At 47.0% G+C, this 16852-nt stretch overlaps 1 protein-coding gene across 3 annotated transcripts in view; it reads left to right on the top strand.

The window, feature by feature from the left end:
- The window catches only part of ARHGAP25 (Rho GTPase activating protein 25), an 86477-nt gene that overhangs the window by 48308 nt on the left and 21317 nt on the right, over positions 1 to 16852 (top strand). For 2 of the 3 annotated variants that reach the window (XM_021699086.2, XM_044918573.1), the window contains exon 4: positions 4068 to 4184. The exons of the other annotated variant lie outside the window; for it this stretch is intronic. In XM_021699086.2, the coding sequence (XP_021554761.2) occupies positions 4068 to 4184 (117 nt within the window). The remainder of the gene's footprint in view (positions 1 to 4067; positions 4185 to 16852) is intronic. 3 annotated transcript variants of the gene reach the window in all.

Raw genomic sequence — 16852 nt, 5'->3', positions numbered from 1 at the left:
TAACGAACTTATACTAGTTCATTAGCTGGCAGGCCAACTAAGCGGGTGCGTGTGTGGTTCAACCCCGTAAGCATCTCGTGAGTGTGTGCTTGGAGACACGTATTCCACCAGGCGCTGACACACTGCTCTGAAAAGTACATCATCCCTGCTCACTAAAAGGAGCTCGGTTTCCAAGTTGAGTAGTTATTAAAATGAACAGTTACAGTGTAAACTGAGCAATGTGAAATTGCCATTTTGGTAGGTCAAAAATGGTCCACGGTCAATAGTCTCATTTGGTTCAACACGACCTAATAAGAAATGACAGCCGCGAATTAGTGAGCACTTAGCACATGTCGGGTGCTGAAGGTCCTCTACTGCGCATGTTAGCAGCACGCTGGAGGGTGCTTCTGCCCAGGCAAGGGTTCCCTTCCTCAAGTGCATGTGGGGCAAGAGGAGTTGATCTTACTCCGTCTCAAGGGGAATTCGGGTTTGTGTGAGCCTAGCACACTGAGGCTGCTTCTCCCTATCTCGTGCTCCTTTGCCAGCCCCAGCCCCGCCAGGAACTCCAGACCTGCTGGTCAGGTGGTGACATAGCAGGGGAGGCCGCCAGTCCCCTGAGCGAGCGCCCCTTCCCTTAACCCCCTCCTTACCACTCGCTCAAGGCAGCGTGCGCATAAGACATGATGAAGAAGGCAACGTAGCCGTGAGGTTAGAGTGCCTGGTCTGGAGCTGGCCTGCCCTCCTCCGAATCCTGGCCCTGCCGCTTTCTATTTGTGTAACTGTGATCAGGTTATTTCATTTTTTCCTGCCTGTTTCTTTATCTGTGAAATGCAGACAATGATGAGGATAGTGAGGATGATAGAAAGGAATCGACTTGGCACATTTGGTCTAGTGACTGATATATAGTCAGTGTCATGTAGATGTTTGATCTTTGGGGATAACTGGAGGAAATTACAATGTAGAAATCAATCCTAAAACTGGCTACTGCTATAGAAAACAAAGAAAGACCGTTTTTAAAGTTCAGCTCCTCCGGGCGGCCTCCTTCCCAGTGGGCACTCCTTTGCTCTTTTATCTGAGTTCTGTCCAACTCTCTTCCTCCTCAAAGGAAGAGTTTATTTTTTAGTCTCTCATCTCTGAGAAAACCCCACCTCTTTCCCACAAGATTCTTCTAGTCCGAGGACCCCTTTCCCAGCACAGTTCATGGGATACAACCGTCTATGGTAACATGTTTCCCAAAGCCTGAATTTTCTATCAAGGGTAACCCTACTGAGAGGCCTGGCTGCAGATTCAATGTGGGCTTTGCACGCCAAGCCCAGTACCCTTGAAGATTGCTATGCTACAGTATCTCATTATCACGTACACTTGCTGCAGGCTCCTGGGTGTGCACGTGCATGTGCGCGCATGCACACACACACACACACACACGTCTCATAAGAACAAACAACAATTCTAAAGCAATAATAAGGTAGGGAACCATTTTCCTAAAGGTTTCCTAAAGGAGCCATCATTCGCAAGTCTTCACCCAACTTAAAGCGAGGCAAGCCTTTGTATTATGATGTAGAGATTTTTCGTTCCTCTTTTTGCCATGCTCTTATGCAAGATTATTCTCAGGGACCAATGCTGGCCGAGGAAATGGCCTTCCTAATCAGGGCCCTCTCTCTGTGATCACCAGTATCAGTTGCACAAAAGCCAGAGAGAAGCCTTTCATTGTAGTTATGCTATGTTTTTCTTTATTTGGGGCAGGCAAAAATTTAGGACAAGTTTCCCTTTCCCTACTTACCTCTAGCAGAATAATTATCTGTTCTCCTTCCACCCAAAGGACGTCATCACGGATACAGAAAGTTATTCCACTTGTTGCATTTCATTCTCATGCTGTCTGGTGAGATGTTACAACAGATTTATTGAGTACCTGCTATGAGCCAGGCACTATCATAGGAACTGGGAATCCAGAAAAGAGCAAGCCTGCATGTAGCTCACAGTCTAATGGAGGAGACTGACAACTGACTGCTTATGACAGAATAAGCACAATGGAAAAAATTAAAGCAAAGAAAGCAAAATTCTCATTGAGGTTGGGATAGTGGCAGTTACCATTTTATTCTTTATTTTTTTACTTCAAAAAAAGTTTCTATTTATTTATTTGAGAGAGAAAGAGAGACAGAGATAGTGAGAGAGAGCACGAGCAGGGGTGGCGGGAGTGGGTGGAGAGGGAGAAGCAGACTCCCTGCTGAGCAGGGAGCCCAACACAGGGCTTTATCCCAGGACCCTGGGATTGTGACCTGAGCCGAAGGCAGACACTTAACTGACAGTCACCCAGGCGCCCCTCACTTACCATTTTAAATAGAGCAGGCACTCCAATGTGCCCAACATTAATTGTTTTATAGGGCAGCAAAAGATTTTCAAATTCCCTTTGCCTTTGATCTCTTGAACCTATTTAATATCATGGAGCTTCACCTTCCTTACCCTTTGGGATGACCTGATTTAGAATCTTTCTTGTGATCGGGTCATCGGCTTTTTTGACCAGAAGTGTCAGTCCATCGAAGTCCTGGCCAGTCAGGAGCATCCTGAGAGCTGGGTGTTCCTCACTGGAGTCGAGAGACAAAACTAATGGCAAAACTAAAAGATCTTCCAGAAGTCAGGGTAAACTGAAAAGGCATGTTTTTGACAACACAACAGACTGGAGAATAGGCCTGGTGGAGAAAGGTGCCAGATAAATTTTGGCTAAGGTCAAATTGGACGCAATAGGGGCTAGTGGCAATTATTGGGAGAAAGATCAGGGGCCGTGCCTAGAGTTTGGTGGTCACTTCCTGGGTGCCAATGGGCAGGCCTCTTTGCATCTCTGGACTTGAGTTCCATTAGCTGTAGAACGGAAATGATACTAGAGCCCATTCTATTTCAAAGGGATATTATGGTTCTTTAGTTCTACCCTGACCACTTTTTACTTCCCATTTTACTTCTGGAAGCACCTAGCTCTCAGGAATGGTCAGGGCCTCCATGCACTGACCCTTCTGGTCAGAAGAGCTGATGACTCAATGATAAGATGGATTCAGAATCGGGTTGTCCCAAAGCATAAAAGAATGTGGTGCTCCTATTAATATAGGTTCAAGAGATCAGAACCAAATGGAATTTGAAGGTCTTTTGTTGCCCTGCAAGAAAGTACAGGTTTGGGCACAAGTGGGGTACTAAAACAAACTCTTTTTGAGAGAAATGCCCTGACATTGTGAGAAGAATGTGTTGGTGTTTACACAGACACTTTGAAATTTAATAGCCTCTTGTAATTGAAAGGGATTGCTATTATGTTCTTGTCCTTCCTAAGACCTATGTTTGATGATTTCCTTCTCCCTCTCTTTTCCTTCTCTGTCATTTTTCTTTTTGTCACTTTCTTTCATTCTTTCTCTTGACATCCTCTCCCTGTTCCACCCCCTTGTCACTTCTTTACCCTTTTGTCTGTAACACAAAACCCAGGAAACATTACATATGTCTGTCCATAATCATGGGTTTAAAGTGCAGATGTAAAGAAAGTCCTAACAAACTTCATTTGTCCATCAACTATGTATTGAGAACCTACCATTTACGATGTCTTGTGCAGGTAGGAGAGTAGAAATCCTGAATAGGAAACACTGATTTTGTGAGAAAGGCACACATGTGCTCATGGTCTCTCTCTCCTGAGTTGCTGTTCTCCTCCTCACCCCAACAGCTGAGCTCATGAGTAGCTTAGGAAAATATCTGTGATCGTGTGATGGACTAAAGTCTTCAAAATTGTACAGGCTGAGCCTCTCTCCTCTAACACCGACACTGCCCCTTGAACTTCTCTTCTTTTCTGGTAGGAAACGGCTTCTCTCCCCGACGGGAGCAGATCTCAGCCCAAGGCATCCCAATTGCAAACCACGGGTGTTCGGTGGTTTATCTATAGAATTAGAGTTTCGAGTGCATAGGTATTTGGTTCCCTTGAGGTTAAGTAGATAATGCTTTTGTGTTGTTTGGTCGTTTAATTGAATCAAGGAAGTAGCTGAGGTTCAGTTTCCCTTGCTTCCCTTTGTCTCGGCCGCTTACCGCTCGAAGACCTTCATTAGTATTACTTCTTCCTCCAGCCTCATGGGACCAGAGTCGCACAGGACAGGACTCCTATGTCCTCATGGCCAGCTCTCAGGCGGAGATGGAGGAGTGGGTTAAATTCCTTAGGAGAGTCGCTGGCACGCCCTCTGGAGGTAAGGACTCTGCAGGCTTTCCTGGGCAGGTGTCTGTGACATCTCAAAGATGGGGAGTTAGGAGCTCCAGACGCAATCCCTCCTTGAACAGTGTTCAAGGGACACCACGAGAGGACAACTCTGAGGCCATGCTCATTGCCAAGCATCTAGCTTCCCTCCCTGCATGACCTCAAAGAGCCGACTCTAGATTTGCTGGGCAGACCGCAGCCCTTTGCAGCTCAGCAGCAAATGTGTGTGATGTCCTGAAGCAACATTCCGCAGCACCACGAGTCTGCCCAGTTATGGGGTCATGGGCCAGAGAGGGTGATGGCAAGACCTATGCCAAAAGCTGGGGGAGGCTGATCAGCACAGGAAAGTGAAGTGGCTGGCCAGAACTGGGGTGGTTAGACTGGGGAGAGGTTCAGGAACTGGGTCCCGCTCACAGGTTCTCGGTGAATTCAGGGTGACCACTTTTCTGGGTTCCATGACTCAAGTGTTTGAGTTTTCTGGGAACCCTGGTGTTGGGGCCCCACTAGAGGAGAAACTGCTGTGAAAAAATATCTATAATTAACACAGTGTCCACAAGAGCCAAAATATGGAAAGAGCCCAGATGTCCATTGACAGATGAATGGATAAAGATGTAGTATATATGGGTATATATATACACATATAATATATATATTACTCAGCCACCAAAAAGAATGAAATCTTGCCCTTTGCAATGACATGGATGGACCTAGAGGGTATGCTAAGAGAAAAAAGTCAGAGAAAGAGAAATACCGTATTTCACTCATATGTGGAATTTAAGAAACAAAACAGATGAACATAGGGGAAGGAAAGGAAAAATAAAATAAGATGAACGTTGAGAGGGAGGCAAGCCATAAGAGACACTGAAATCTAAGAAACAAACAGGGTTGCTGGAGGGGAGGTGGGTGGGGAATGGGGTAACTGGGTGATGGACATTAAGGAGGGCACTTGATGGAATGAGCACTGGGTGTTATATGTAAGTGATGAATCACTAAATTCTACCCCTGAAACTAATACTACACTATATGTTAACTAAATTGAATTTAAATAAAAATTTAAAACAAAACAAAACAAAAACATCTGCAATTAACAAACAGGTGAATCCAGTATATGTTTTTCCTTTCATAAAAATATGAAGAACTGCTGATATGGGGGATCTCAAGTGACCACTTTGCTTCAACTTTTTAGGAACGAACTTTGTGTCAACTCCAGGATGACTGTATATAGTTATTTATCAACTGTGCTGCCTATTATTTTGGAAGTCATGTGGGGGGGGGCTCTTACAGCTCAAATATTAAATATTTATTGGATCGCCCAATGGGTTCTTTAAACATTATGAGTGCCATAACAATTTTGTGGAAATTTGAAAAATATAGGAAAATAATCACCCCTACAACCACCAGAGGAATTTTTATGTTTTCCTTCCAGGTGGTATTCATATATACATTTCTTTTTTTTTTTTTTTCAGAATGACAAGCATGGAATATATACAATTTAATATCTTTTATTTTATAGCTAAAGGGTTTTTCCCATGTTGTTATATTGATTCATTTTAGGGGTTATTTGGTTACCAAAAATAGAAATCGCGTGCAATGATGTTAAGCAACAAAGAGGGATTTACTGGGTTGGTACAGTAGCTACTCAAAGAGACCAAGGGAGAACTGCCAAGAGGACTCAAGACACTGGGGCCAAGAACTGGACCATCGGCCCAGCGCTTATCCTGTCTGTTTCTCTGGGGCCACACAGCTTCGCATTCTGCTTTTCTCTGTATGCCTGCCTGTGTTTGCGTGGTTAGCAGCGCTTCAGTACTCACTCGTGGCCCCATACAGCCGTGCCAGCCCCAGCTTTCCTGTATTTCTCTCTCAAGCACAGCAGAGGCTGAGCTCAGCCTCCACCACCCCATTCCAAACTCCTGAGAAAGACCATCTACCTGGCTCAGCTGGGGGCAGGAGACCACTTGCAGACTCAGGAGCTGGGGCAAGGAGGCAGTCCTGTAGCCCAGGACCTGCCTAGCGGGGGCTGGGAGAAAAGAAGTTACTGATGGGACACCCAGACTCAGGAGTGCCTGCCACAGGTATCCTGAGCAGCTGCATCCTATTACAAAAAGAGGAGCGTGGTTTCGTTAACCATTTCCCAGGTCCTAAACAGTCTCTTTTTTGCTGTGCTAGTCAGTCCAAGATGAGGTTTTTATTGATTAAAGCTCTCTTCTATGCCATTCAGCCTGGATAAGCTTAGCTGTGAGCCTCCTTGTTGCCCCGGATTGTGAGATCGTGAGCCCTTGCCGAGGTTTCCTGCTTTCCTCAGTCCAGCGCTCTAGGCAGCCTGCGTTGACAAGGGTAGTAGACTTGGCCTACATTGCCTGCGTACGCACTTATTCTGAGTCAAATGAGGTCCCTGCACTGTGAGTAGCCTCTGTGCCTTATATGGTGCTGGCTCAGCCTTGCGGCGGTGAGCTACTCTACTGGGTCCTGCGCCACGCGGGGATTTCTTCTTTCCCCCACCTCACCACCTGAGAAGCCAGTCAAGCATAAATCCTGCAGGCAGGGGAAAGTCCGAGGGACGAGAAATAAGAGTGCAGCATATTTATTTATTCAAAGAACGGATTTTGTCTCTGATGTGGCACTTCACATGTTTCTAAAGCCTCTTGTGGATTCTGAATGCTGGATCTCGGGATGAGAAGGCATTTTAAGACAACAGAGAGTCCAGTCTGAGGCCACGAGGCAAGCCAGACATTTGTTCTTCCTGTTTGTAAGTCAGGAAGCTTCTGTCCTGAGGAAGTAGATGATTAGTCCGAGGGGCCCAGCTGCCCAGGAGTGGGGCCGGGGCTCCCGCCTCTTAGGCAGCTCTTGTCACAGCATGGCCCCACTCGGAAAGTGCCTCTGAGCCAGGTCCACTAGATCTGCAGGGCATGCCCCTCAGACATTGGAAAGTCACTGGCAGATGTTGCTGCTGCCTCTTTCCAGCCCTTGCTGAAACTTTCTATGGCTTTTCCCACCCAGAATCCGCTCTCTTCTTACCATTTCCACTCCCACCATCCTGGCTGGGGCACCCTACCGTCTTGTCTGAATCACAATAGTGGTTCCGAAACCAACTCCCTTGCTTCTCCCCAAACATGCAAGGCACGTTCCTGCCTCAGGCACATTGCTGTTTTCTCTGTCTGGAATCCTCTGTCTCCGGGTACCTGTGTGGCTTGGTACTCTGCTTTTTTGCAGGTCTTTGCTCAAGTATCACCTCAGGGAGACTTCCCCCATCCCCATCATCCCATTTGACATTGAATCCCTTCCTTGCCCTACCGCCGGCCCTCCTTGTCCCTCTGTCCTGCTTCATTTTTCTCCTATGTACTACCCTCTTAGACCTGCTAAATTTTTCACTCATTTGTTCGTAGTTGGTCTCCCCTGGCTAGAAGGAAACCTTTAATCTACTTGGCATGAATTTCTTTCTCTGTTTTGTTCAGTGCTATATCCCAGGATCTAAACAGTGCCTGACACAGTAGATGTGAAGGAATGGCCTTTTCTTCCCATGGTGGTCCTGGGTTCTACTCCCGTAGGCTCTCCTCTTTGCTCAATGACCATCAGCTTACCTGGGAAATTACTTGGAAAATGGGTTGCTGCCTCTAGAATGATCTTGCTCCAAGTGTGTTAATGGTGAGCTTTGGTGAAACTCTTTATGGTTTGTAGACCCCTTAGAGAATCTGATAAAAGCTGTGGAAACGCTCCCCAGAAAAATGTTCAGACAGAGCAATTTTGTGTTCAACTGCATTCAACTCCAGGTACCTGTGGGCCCTTTGTACTACCTAGGTACTGAGTCCAAACCATGTTTTACAAGTCACCCTCGTTGACAGTTTTGCAGAGCTAAGGCCCTTCTTGCCCCAGTTTCTTTTCTGGCTCCCTTTCTGCCTTGACAAGAAAGAAGGCCCACATAGTTTCCATGACACACCCCGCTTTTTCCCCTTGGCTCCTCCTGCCTCCTAGCTGCTCTAAACATTCCTCTCACCTTGTCCCTTTCTGGGACCATTTCCAATGTTTCTCCACACGTCCCAGAAATTCTTGGACACCAGCTAGATGTCCAACAATTTAACTCAATTCGGACGCTATCTACCTAGAGATAGTTCAGATTGCACAGGCAAAGGGCTCGGTCCTGCAACACATCTCCCCTTCCATGCATTTCAGGTGCCAATTTCAAGGCCAGATTGTCACCTGTGCTTCTGACTTGGAGGTCCCAATGACCCCCTCCCTGGGTTCAATTAATTTGCTAGAGGGGCTCACAGAACTGAGGAAACCAGTTAGCTTATTAGATCACCAGTTTATTATAAAAGGATATAACTCAGGAACAGCCAGATGGAAGAAAGGCATGGGCAAAGTGTGGCGGAGGCCCTCTCCGAGACTACCAGTCTCCCCCAAATCTTCAGGTACCCATCAACCCAGAAATTCTCCAAACCCCATATCCTTTTGGATTTTATGGAGGCTGTATCGCATCTGCATGATTGATTAAATCATTGGCCATTCGTGACTGAACTCAATCTCCAGCTCCCCGCCCCCCACCCCTGCCCAGAGGTCAGTGGGTGGGACTGAAAGTTCTAACCCTGTGATCACTGGGTTGGTTCCACCGTTAATCAGCCCCTATCCTAGGTGCCTTTCAAAACTCACCTCATTAACCTAACAAAAGATGCCTTTATCTCTCTCATCGCAGCAAATTCCAAGAGTTTCAGGAGCTCGGTGCCAGAAAATGGGTGAAAGACCAAAAATATATTTCTTATAGTAAATCACAATGTCACACCTTGGAAAGCAGCACCGTGGTGTTCTAGTCTTTTCGTTCCTAGCCAGCCAATTTATCTCTTTTTTCTGCACTATTCTTTCCTAAGGACCTGGTTGGGAAAAGTTAGATTAATTTTTTCCCAAAAGTTCTGGATGCAATTCCAAGCGTTCCTGATGTAAGTAGAAGAAAAGGAAGGGAGGTGAACACATCTGGACTTTGAGTGACTTGTCCCTCTTTCTCTAAACCACCCCTCCCTGAGTTGGAGGGCTCTGTGTTCCCTTGATCCCCATCCTGAAACCAGGTGTCTGCCCCACCCCCAGGGAGCAGGCAGGCCACATTGCAAAATGCTGATTGGTCGGAACCTGCTTTGTCCTCTTGCTCCGGAGGCTGGCCTCTCTGTTTTTTTTCTCAGTCCACTGCTGGGTACGTAAGCACTGGACTAAATTGTGCATTGTTCTGCTCTGACCAACCTGGTTGTAAGACCCGGGCCAGGTCCCATGTTTTAGGCATCTTTGTGTGTTTGCCGACACTAGGCGTAGAGTATATAAACAGTGGGTTGTTACATGCCTTGGGTTCCTTTTCTTCCTCTTCTTTCTTAAGTTGTCCGCATCCTTCAGAACATGATTTCACAATCTACAGCAGAGTTTAGCCTGTGGGAGTGTGTTACCTCTGTGACTCATTGTTATTCCATGTGTGCTGATTCTTTTTCTCTGGCTAAACTGGACATTAGGAAGGATGGGTTTTTTTTCTTTTTTTCTTTTACTGATTCCCCAAGAAGGATAATTTTTACTTATTTCAGTAATCCCCCTCTCCCCAGATCCCAACACAAGACACTTTTTTTTTTTTAAAGATTTATTTATTTTAGGGCGCCTGGGTGGCTCAGTTGGTTAAGCGACTGCCTTCGGCTCAGGTCATGATCCTGGAGTCCCCGGATCGAGTCCCGCATCGGGCTCCCTGCTCGGCAGGGAGCCTGCTTCTGCCTCTGACCCTCCCCCCGCTCATGTGCTCTCTCTCTCTCATTCTCTCTGTCTCAAATAAATAAATAAAATCTTTAAAAAAAAAAAAAAAGATTTATTTATTTTATTTGAGAGAGAGAGTGAGAGAGAGAGAGAGGGAGAGAGAGAGCACGAGCAGGGGGAGGGGCAGAGGGAGAGAGAAAGAATCTCCAGCACACTCTCCACTGAGCGTGGAGTCTGACACCTGACACGGGGCTCGATCCCACAACCCTGAGATCATGGCCTGAGCCGACACTTAAGAGTCGAACGCTCAACCGACTGAGCCACACAGGCGCCCCAAGACAGATACTTACCCCTTTAGGCAACAAATATTTCTTGAGCATGTGCCAAGCACTGTGCTAGCCCTGGGGGTACACCAATGTGAAAAAGACTAAGTCCCCTCTTCCAGGAGCTCACAGTCTAATAGAAGACGCAGAAACAAATCGACCCCCAAACCATAACATTACAACTGGAAAAAGTACCATGAAGGAAGCCTACGTACTGCACAGGGGGGAAAAAAACTTTGTCAAGAAATTTAGGAAAAGCTTCCCTGAACTAGTGATGATTCAGCTTAAATCTGAAGGGTCAGTAGAGGCTAACGAGGCAGAGGAGGGAGAAGAGGAACAGTATTTCAGCCAGGGGAAGAGCATATACGAAGGTCCTCTGACAGAAAGGAGAACAGGCTCTGGAGCGAGAGGAAGGTGAAAAGAATGGACATAGCCTTGCTAAAGATGCTGGTCTTCGTCCTAAGGTGGCTTGGACGAGGGTGGTGGTGTCGAAGATGGCGAAAAGATAGCAGGTGTTCACAACGTTTCAGAGGTAACCCTGCCATGACGTGGGAGTGCATTTGACACGGAAGGAGAACGTGGTGTCTGTCCATCGAGTCCTTGACTCCCAGCCTATGAGTGAATGGGGTGAACATTTGGCGGGCAGCACCGCATTCCTCCTCCTGGCAATCCCTCCCGGCTCCTGCCTGTCCCCTCATGCTGAGAGTCCATTTCAAGTCTCCTGGGCATGTCTGGCAGGGTGGCTGCACTGTTTGTTAAAATCTTCTCAACGGGAGGGGGAAATCGTCTTAGTTTACCCCACAACCCGCCTCCAAGAGCTTTCTCTCTGAAGGCTTGACTGAGCTACATGCAACTCTGAAAGCATTTCCAGAGAAGGGTGGGCTGGCTTCATCAACACTAAGGGAAATCCTGTGTTCCTGCCAGACACTTTGATATATGGAGCAATGCTGGTAAGGGCTTGTGTGGGGGATTTTATTTTTTTTTTAACCCACCTCCATTCTATCCCTTGAATGGCAGTTGACAATTAGCTGCTAAGTAAAAGGAGGCACTTCTTATTATTGCGGGCCCTGACAGCTTTATGTTCACTCTTTAAAAGCCAAGACTCATGTGTGTAAAGGTGAGTGGGGAGGGAAAGTAGTGTGGGAAGGAGGAAGGGAGGGCCAGGGGCAGGTGCCGACAGATCCTGTGATTTCCGTGCTGGAGTCAGACAGAACCTGAGCAGTACTTGCAAGCATGTGTTGATCTGGAAGCGAGAAAGCGAGAGAGGATGGTTCTTCCAGGCTGGAGAGGAGGGAAGGCCTGAGGCTGGCCCAGCAGAGGCTGTGGTTCCTTGGCCCCTACCATGCCTCATATTCTTAGGATGCCGCGGTGGGACCTGGGCTGTGACTTTTCTGCCCTGACACTGCTCTCTTGCTGGAATTTCAGGAGGAAAACCCCCAAGCTCCGAAAGAAAGGTATTTCTTCCCTATTTTGTGATTCAGTTCTTCCACTAAAAGGCACTCTGCCCAGCTCCCCTTCCCTCTCCTGTGGAGATGGGGACGTTCCTGGACCTGAGCCCCTGGGAAGCAGGTACCAGTGCTGGGTCCCAGGGCCAGTGGGAAAGAGGGGACAGGGGCGGGGCGGGCCCTCCTGAGGACCGGGGCTGGACCAGAGGCACGGTGGGGAGGGGCTCTTGTCTTGAACCCAGGAGTGTCTGTGTGGTGAGGAAGGGGGGGGATGAGGTTAGAAAGGAGGTGACAGATAATCCTTCCACTTTCACTTCCCCAGAGCAACTGTGTCCTGGGGCTGCCTAGCAAATCTGAGGAGGAAGCTTAGAAGTAAAGGGCGGAGGATGGCCCACAGACAGAGACTTAGGCAGCCACCTACCCCTTTCTTCTTCCCCTTGAGACTTAGCGATGTCTGAAATTTCACCTAGACAGTTGTATTCCACTGGCTTTAAACAGAGAGATTAAAGTATTGAATTTAGAATCATGGGGTAAATATGACAGTGGATAAACTCCTAATCTAAGTCTCAGTTTATCCGTCTGTAAAATGGAACAATAATGTCTATTTTGTAAGGTTCTTATGAGGACTAAGTGAGAGCACACATGAAACCTTCTAGGGCACTTTTTCATAAAATTAACTTAATTAATTAAATGCATTAATAATTAGAATTATTACATTATATATTATAATTAATCAATTAAGATTTGTACCCATTAAGATGGCAATGCCTCTATTAATAGTGACTGGTCCAAAGTGAGGAGCAGTTCTGAGTGGATGACTGGCTGGTAAGGGCAGGAAGAGCAGGGGCAAGCGTTCCTTGAAGGAGTGGGTGCAGCCTGGGAGGCAGGGGAGCCTGGGGTGGAGAATGGTCTTCAAGTGCCTCCCACCCCACAGTCTGCTGTCTTCCTCATTCCCTAATTTCTTTGGGGTCTAGGCTCTTTCATGTCCACCCAGGATCAAAGGGTGGTGATCAGGACTGAGAAGTCAGAGGTGCAACTCGGGATTGGGTCTTTGGAGTTCCAGGAAGAATTTCTACTCCAAACTCCTCCTATGTGATCGGAGATGGAGAGTGACAAAGCCTGATTGAAACAAACTGAAGAAAACCAGGATGCTCTTTCTCTCTTGTTGGTCTTGCGGTCTCTACAGCCTGCAGTGGCCATTTCTTGTTGGAGGGAAGAGCTCTGACTGATTTCTAGGCAGGAAGTGTGCAGTTCAGTGTCTTTGTCGTATGGGTAATACGAAAGCAGTGGGAGTGCTAAGAAACACACGAGGATAAGGGAAGGAAGGCTGAGGACACTCCAACATTTAGAGGACAAGGAGAAAAAGAGGAATCATCCGAGGAGGCTGAGGAAGTGTGGCCCATGAGATAAATCAAGAACCAAGTGGGAGTGCCAAAAGCCATGTGAAAAGTGTCTCAAGAAGGAGTGATTTGCTCTGTCACATGGTGCTGATAGAGCAGTTAAGAGGAAGACTGAGAATTTGACTCCTCAGTTTTAAAAATGTAAGGGCCATTGATCTCTTTGACAAGAGCAAGTTTGGAGAAGTGCTGATCAGAGTACTTTCAGGAGAGAAGGGGCGGAGGACGAGAGGAATGGGAGACCGCCGGTGACGGCTCTTCGAGGACTGGTCCATCATGTGCCAGACTCTGTGCCAGGAAATAAAAATAGATGGTGAACCAGACGGGCTGTCTGCCTTTGAGGAGCCCACAGTCCGGTAGAAGAGAGTCACGTTTAAAACTAAGCTACATGAGAAGTGCTAGGATAGAGCTATCTACAGGGAGCTCTGTGAGGACAGAGGAAGGAGACACCAGTTCCCTCTGAGGAGAAGACAACTGTAACTTCTGCTGCTGGAAAATCAGGTTCCCAGGTGGGGAGAGGGACCTTTTTTCATTCTCTTTATCAAAATCTCCAGCTACCAAAGAGGCTGGCCCACAGCAGATGCTGTTTGTATTTGCTGACTGATTTTGTGAATTCCAGTGGAAGGAGTTTACAAGAAACAGAGTTGCAAAAGAAACCATCACAATAATTTTGACAGTAGCAGCAAGGACAGAGAAGAGAGATGGTTTAATTTAGAAAGTGCTGATCGGTTTGGAGGGAAAGAGAGGGTGTTGCAGATAGATAATCCTAACACTCACACTTTAGCTAATGAGGTTTGCTGAGTTCAGGTACCTTGTGTTGATGGTTTTGTATTCTTCGGGCCTAGGAAAATGCCTGATACTTGACTGCTTGAGTGACTGAATGCTATTGTCTGGGAAGAAGGCTACAGGATAAGCAGTGATTTGGGAGTGTTGGGGGTGGGACAAGAATGAGATTGGAGAAGACACTGGGAGAAATGCCATTAGACATTGGATGGGAAAGGATAGAGAGATGATAGATAGATAGATAGATAGATAGATAGATAGATAGATAGATGATAGATGGATCTGGACCAGACATGTGGATTTACAAGTTACCAGTTTGTAGGTGATACGGAATCATAGGACCTTTGCCAAAGAGAATGTCTAGAGGGAGGAGACAGCTGAGTTTGAATGCCCGGAAGTGACATACTAAAGGAGCAGTTGGAGGAAGGAGCACAGTAAAAGACTGCAGAGGAGCCAGCGGGGAGATGAGACTAGAATGAGAGCAGATGGTTTTGTCATCACGTAGGGAGAAAGTCTTGACGAGGAAAGAGAATCAACAGTATCAAGAGTCTCCAGGGAAGACCAGTAGGGTGTGGGATGAACATAGGCCATGTCTGGCCATTAGGAGGGCACTGGAAATTTTATTGAGTGGATTGGATGGAAAGATGCAGGCTGATGAAACCAGACTGGGGTGGGTTGAGAGGTTGATAAGTGAAGAAGTAGAGCCTGTGAGGATGGAAGTAGACATGTTCTTTTATGAGTATACTGATGAAGAGAAGGAAGGCAAGTAGTGGTGGTTTGGGAGCTGGGGCAGGAAGTTATTGTTTCATAAATTGGCTGACTTAGACTCACTTGGGCTCTTTCGATTGAAAAAAGAAAAATTTAAGATACAAAAGAGATGGAGTGAAGTCCTGGAGAGGTGGGAAAGGATGGAACCCACAGGCTGAAAAAACATCTTAGAGGAAAGCACAGGGTCCTTTTCTTCCTCTGAGAGCAGACCGACAGACAGACAGACAGAGGAGGAGGGACCAGAAAGGCAGGGACTGGGGATGAGGGAGTCATCATGATGTCCTCCACTTTAGGAAGAGAAGGGAAAGAGGAGCCAAGGTCATCTGCTGAGTCAGAGAAGGGAAGGAGTGTGAGTGCAAGGCGAGTGGGGAAGATTTGGAACCAAGGTTTTACAGAGATTGGGAATATAAACTCCCATGATATGGAATGCTGTGTTCCCTGGGAGCTCTGGGTGACAGGTGAAGGTGTGGGGAGGGTACTGGGAGTCAGCAGAGCCGAGATGATGGAGGAGAGAGGAGGGTTGGGAAGTGGGTTTACTGGTGAGAGCGGCATCGCAATGACTGACTGTGGGGCTGGGAGGGATAGAGGATGAGCATAGGATGAGGCTGAGAGGCTGGGATGGGGAGAAAAATTATATGGGACTTGCTACCCAGAGGGTTGTAAGAAGGAGCTGGATTCCAGGTCACCTGCAAAACGGAACATCTGCCTCTGGACCTCAGGAATGGAGCTCCCATTTGACAGCTCTGACATTTCCACGTATATCCCCACGTTGTGTTTGGGATATGGTTCTCTGTCAGGATCTGGGGGGGCGCCCTGAGCCTGAGTTTCAGCTGCTCTGAAACACATCTGCCTCCCCCTTTGCGGTGCCCCTCAAGGGATTTTTACAAATGCCACGTGGTCCATGTTTTAAGTCAGATTATTTCAGTCATTTCCTTCCATATCTATTCAGCTCCTTTCACAGACATATAGGAACCAAATTCTATATGGCTGTTGACATCCTCTAATTGTTTCTCATATTGCACATTGTCATTTCATTTCCATAACTCGAGTGTAAGTTTATTGAAAGCAGGAACCATGTCCTATGTTCTCTTGTCTGTATTACTCATTCCACATGGCCTGCTGCTGGCACTCAATAAATGTTAGTGTGGAGCTGAATTCCTCACCGAGGAGACCTCTACTAGTATTTAAAGAAATGCCACAGTTATCATTAATCATGGAAAGCACTTGCTTAAAGATGAAATAATAAGTAATTCAGCAAAACCTACTATCTACCTTGTGTCAGGCCCTATGCTGAATACTGGGAATGAAAAGAGAGCATCCCCATATTTCCAGCATTGGGGAACCTAGTCATGCAGAGGGTATGGGTATGTACACATTATTACTGTACAGTGTCAAAAGGGATTGGGATATTTGAGAAGGAATATAGGTACACAAAGTAGGGACAGAATCTCTCAGGCTTGGGTCAAGGAAGGCTTGGCAGACGTGATGATATTTGAGTCAGCCAAGGAAGACAAATAGAATTCCAGCAGACAAGGAAGGAGAGATGAACAGACTGGGCAATGAGAAGACCATCCAAGGGTATGAAGACTGGAGAGAGCTGTGGGTTTCGGGAACATCAGGGTGAGGCGCCTTTGGGGACGTGACCTGAAGTCAGACTAGAGAGGTAGGTGGGGGTCAGACCAAATGCCAACCCAAGCAATGCCAGCCCCAACTTTCAAACTTTAGCCGCAGAAATATTCAATCAAACAGTCTCACTGAGATGGATTAAAGTCAAATAGACACCAGCCCAGTGGATTTGGTTGGGAGTAGGGAGTACAGGGACCCCGCCCCCACCCCATGCTCAGCTCCTCCTAGATTCACTGCCCTCACTCCCAGCACCTGATGTGATGAGGGAGGGGCTGCAGAGGAAGCCCCTAGGACTTTGAGGGGTAATTTGGAAAATGCTAATGTGGCAATTGGGGAAGAAGTGGATGACTATTAAGAACAGGGTTGGGGAGCGGGAGAGTGTGCTTAGGTAAATTGGAGGCGGTTTAGAGAGGTAAGCAGGAGGAGAGCTTTGAACATGTCAGAAGAGAACAGACCACAGCTGTGGGAGAGGTGAGAGAGTAGTCTAGCTTGGCTTAGGGCAGTGGGTGGGAGTGCAGAGGATGTGGTAGATTCAAGAGCTCAGTACAGCTCTTTATAGGGGGAATCCACATTAGTTAGAGACTGGAAACAGGGGACCCACCAGAG

Source organism: Neomonachus schauinslandi, chromosome 10 (assembly GCF_002201575.2).
Source record: "Neomonachus schauinslandi chromosome 10, ASM220157v2, whole genome shotgun sequence".
In the NCBI taxonomy this organism is placed as follows: domain Eukaryota; kingdom Metazoa; phylum Chordata; class Mammalia; order Carnivora; family Phocidae; genus Neomonachus; species Neomonachus schauinslandi.
Note: the sequence above shows the minus strand (reverse complement) of the source record. Positions and strands in the feature narration are given on the sequence as shown.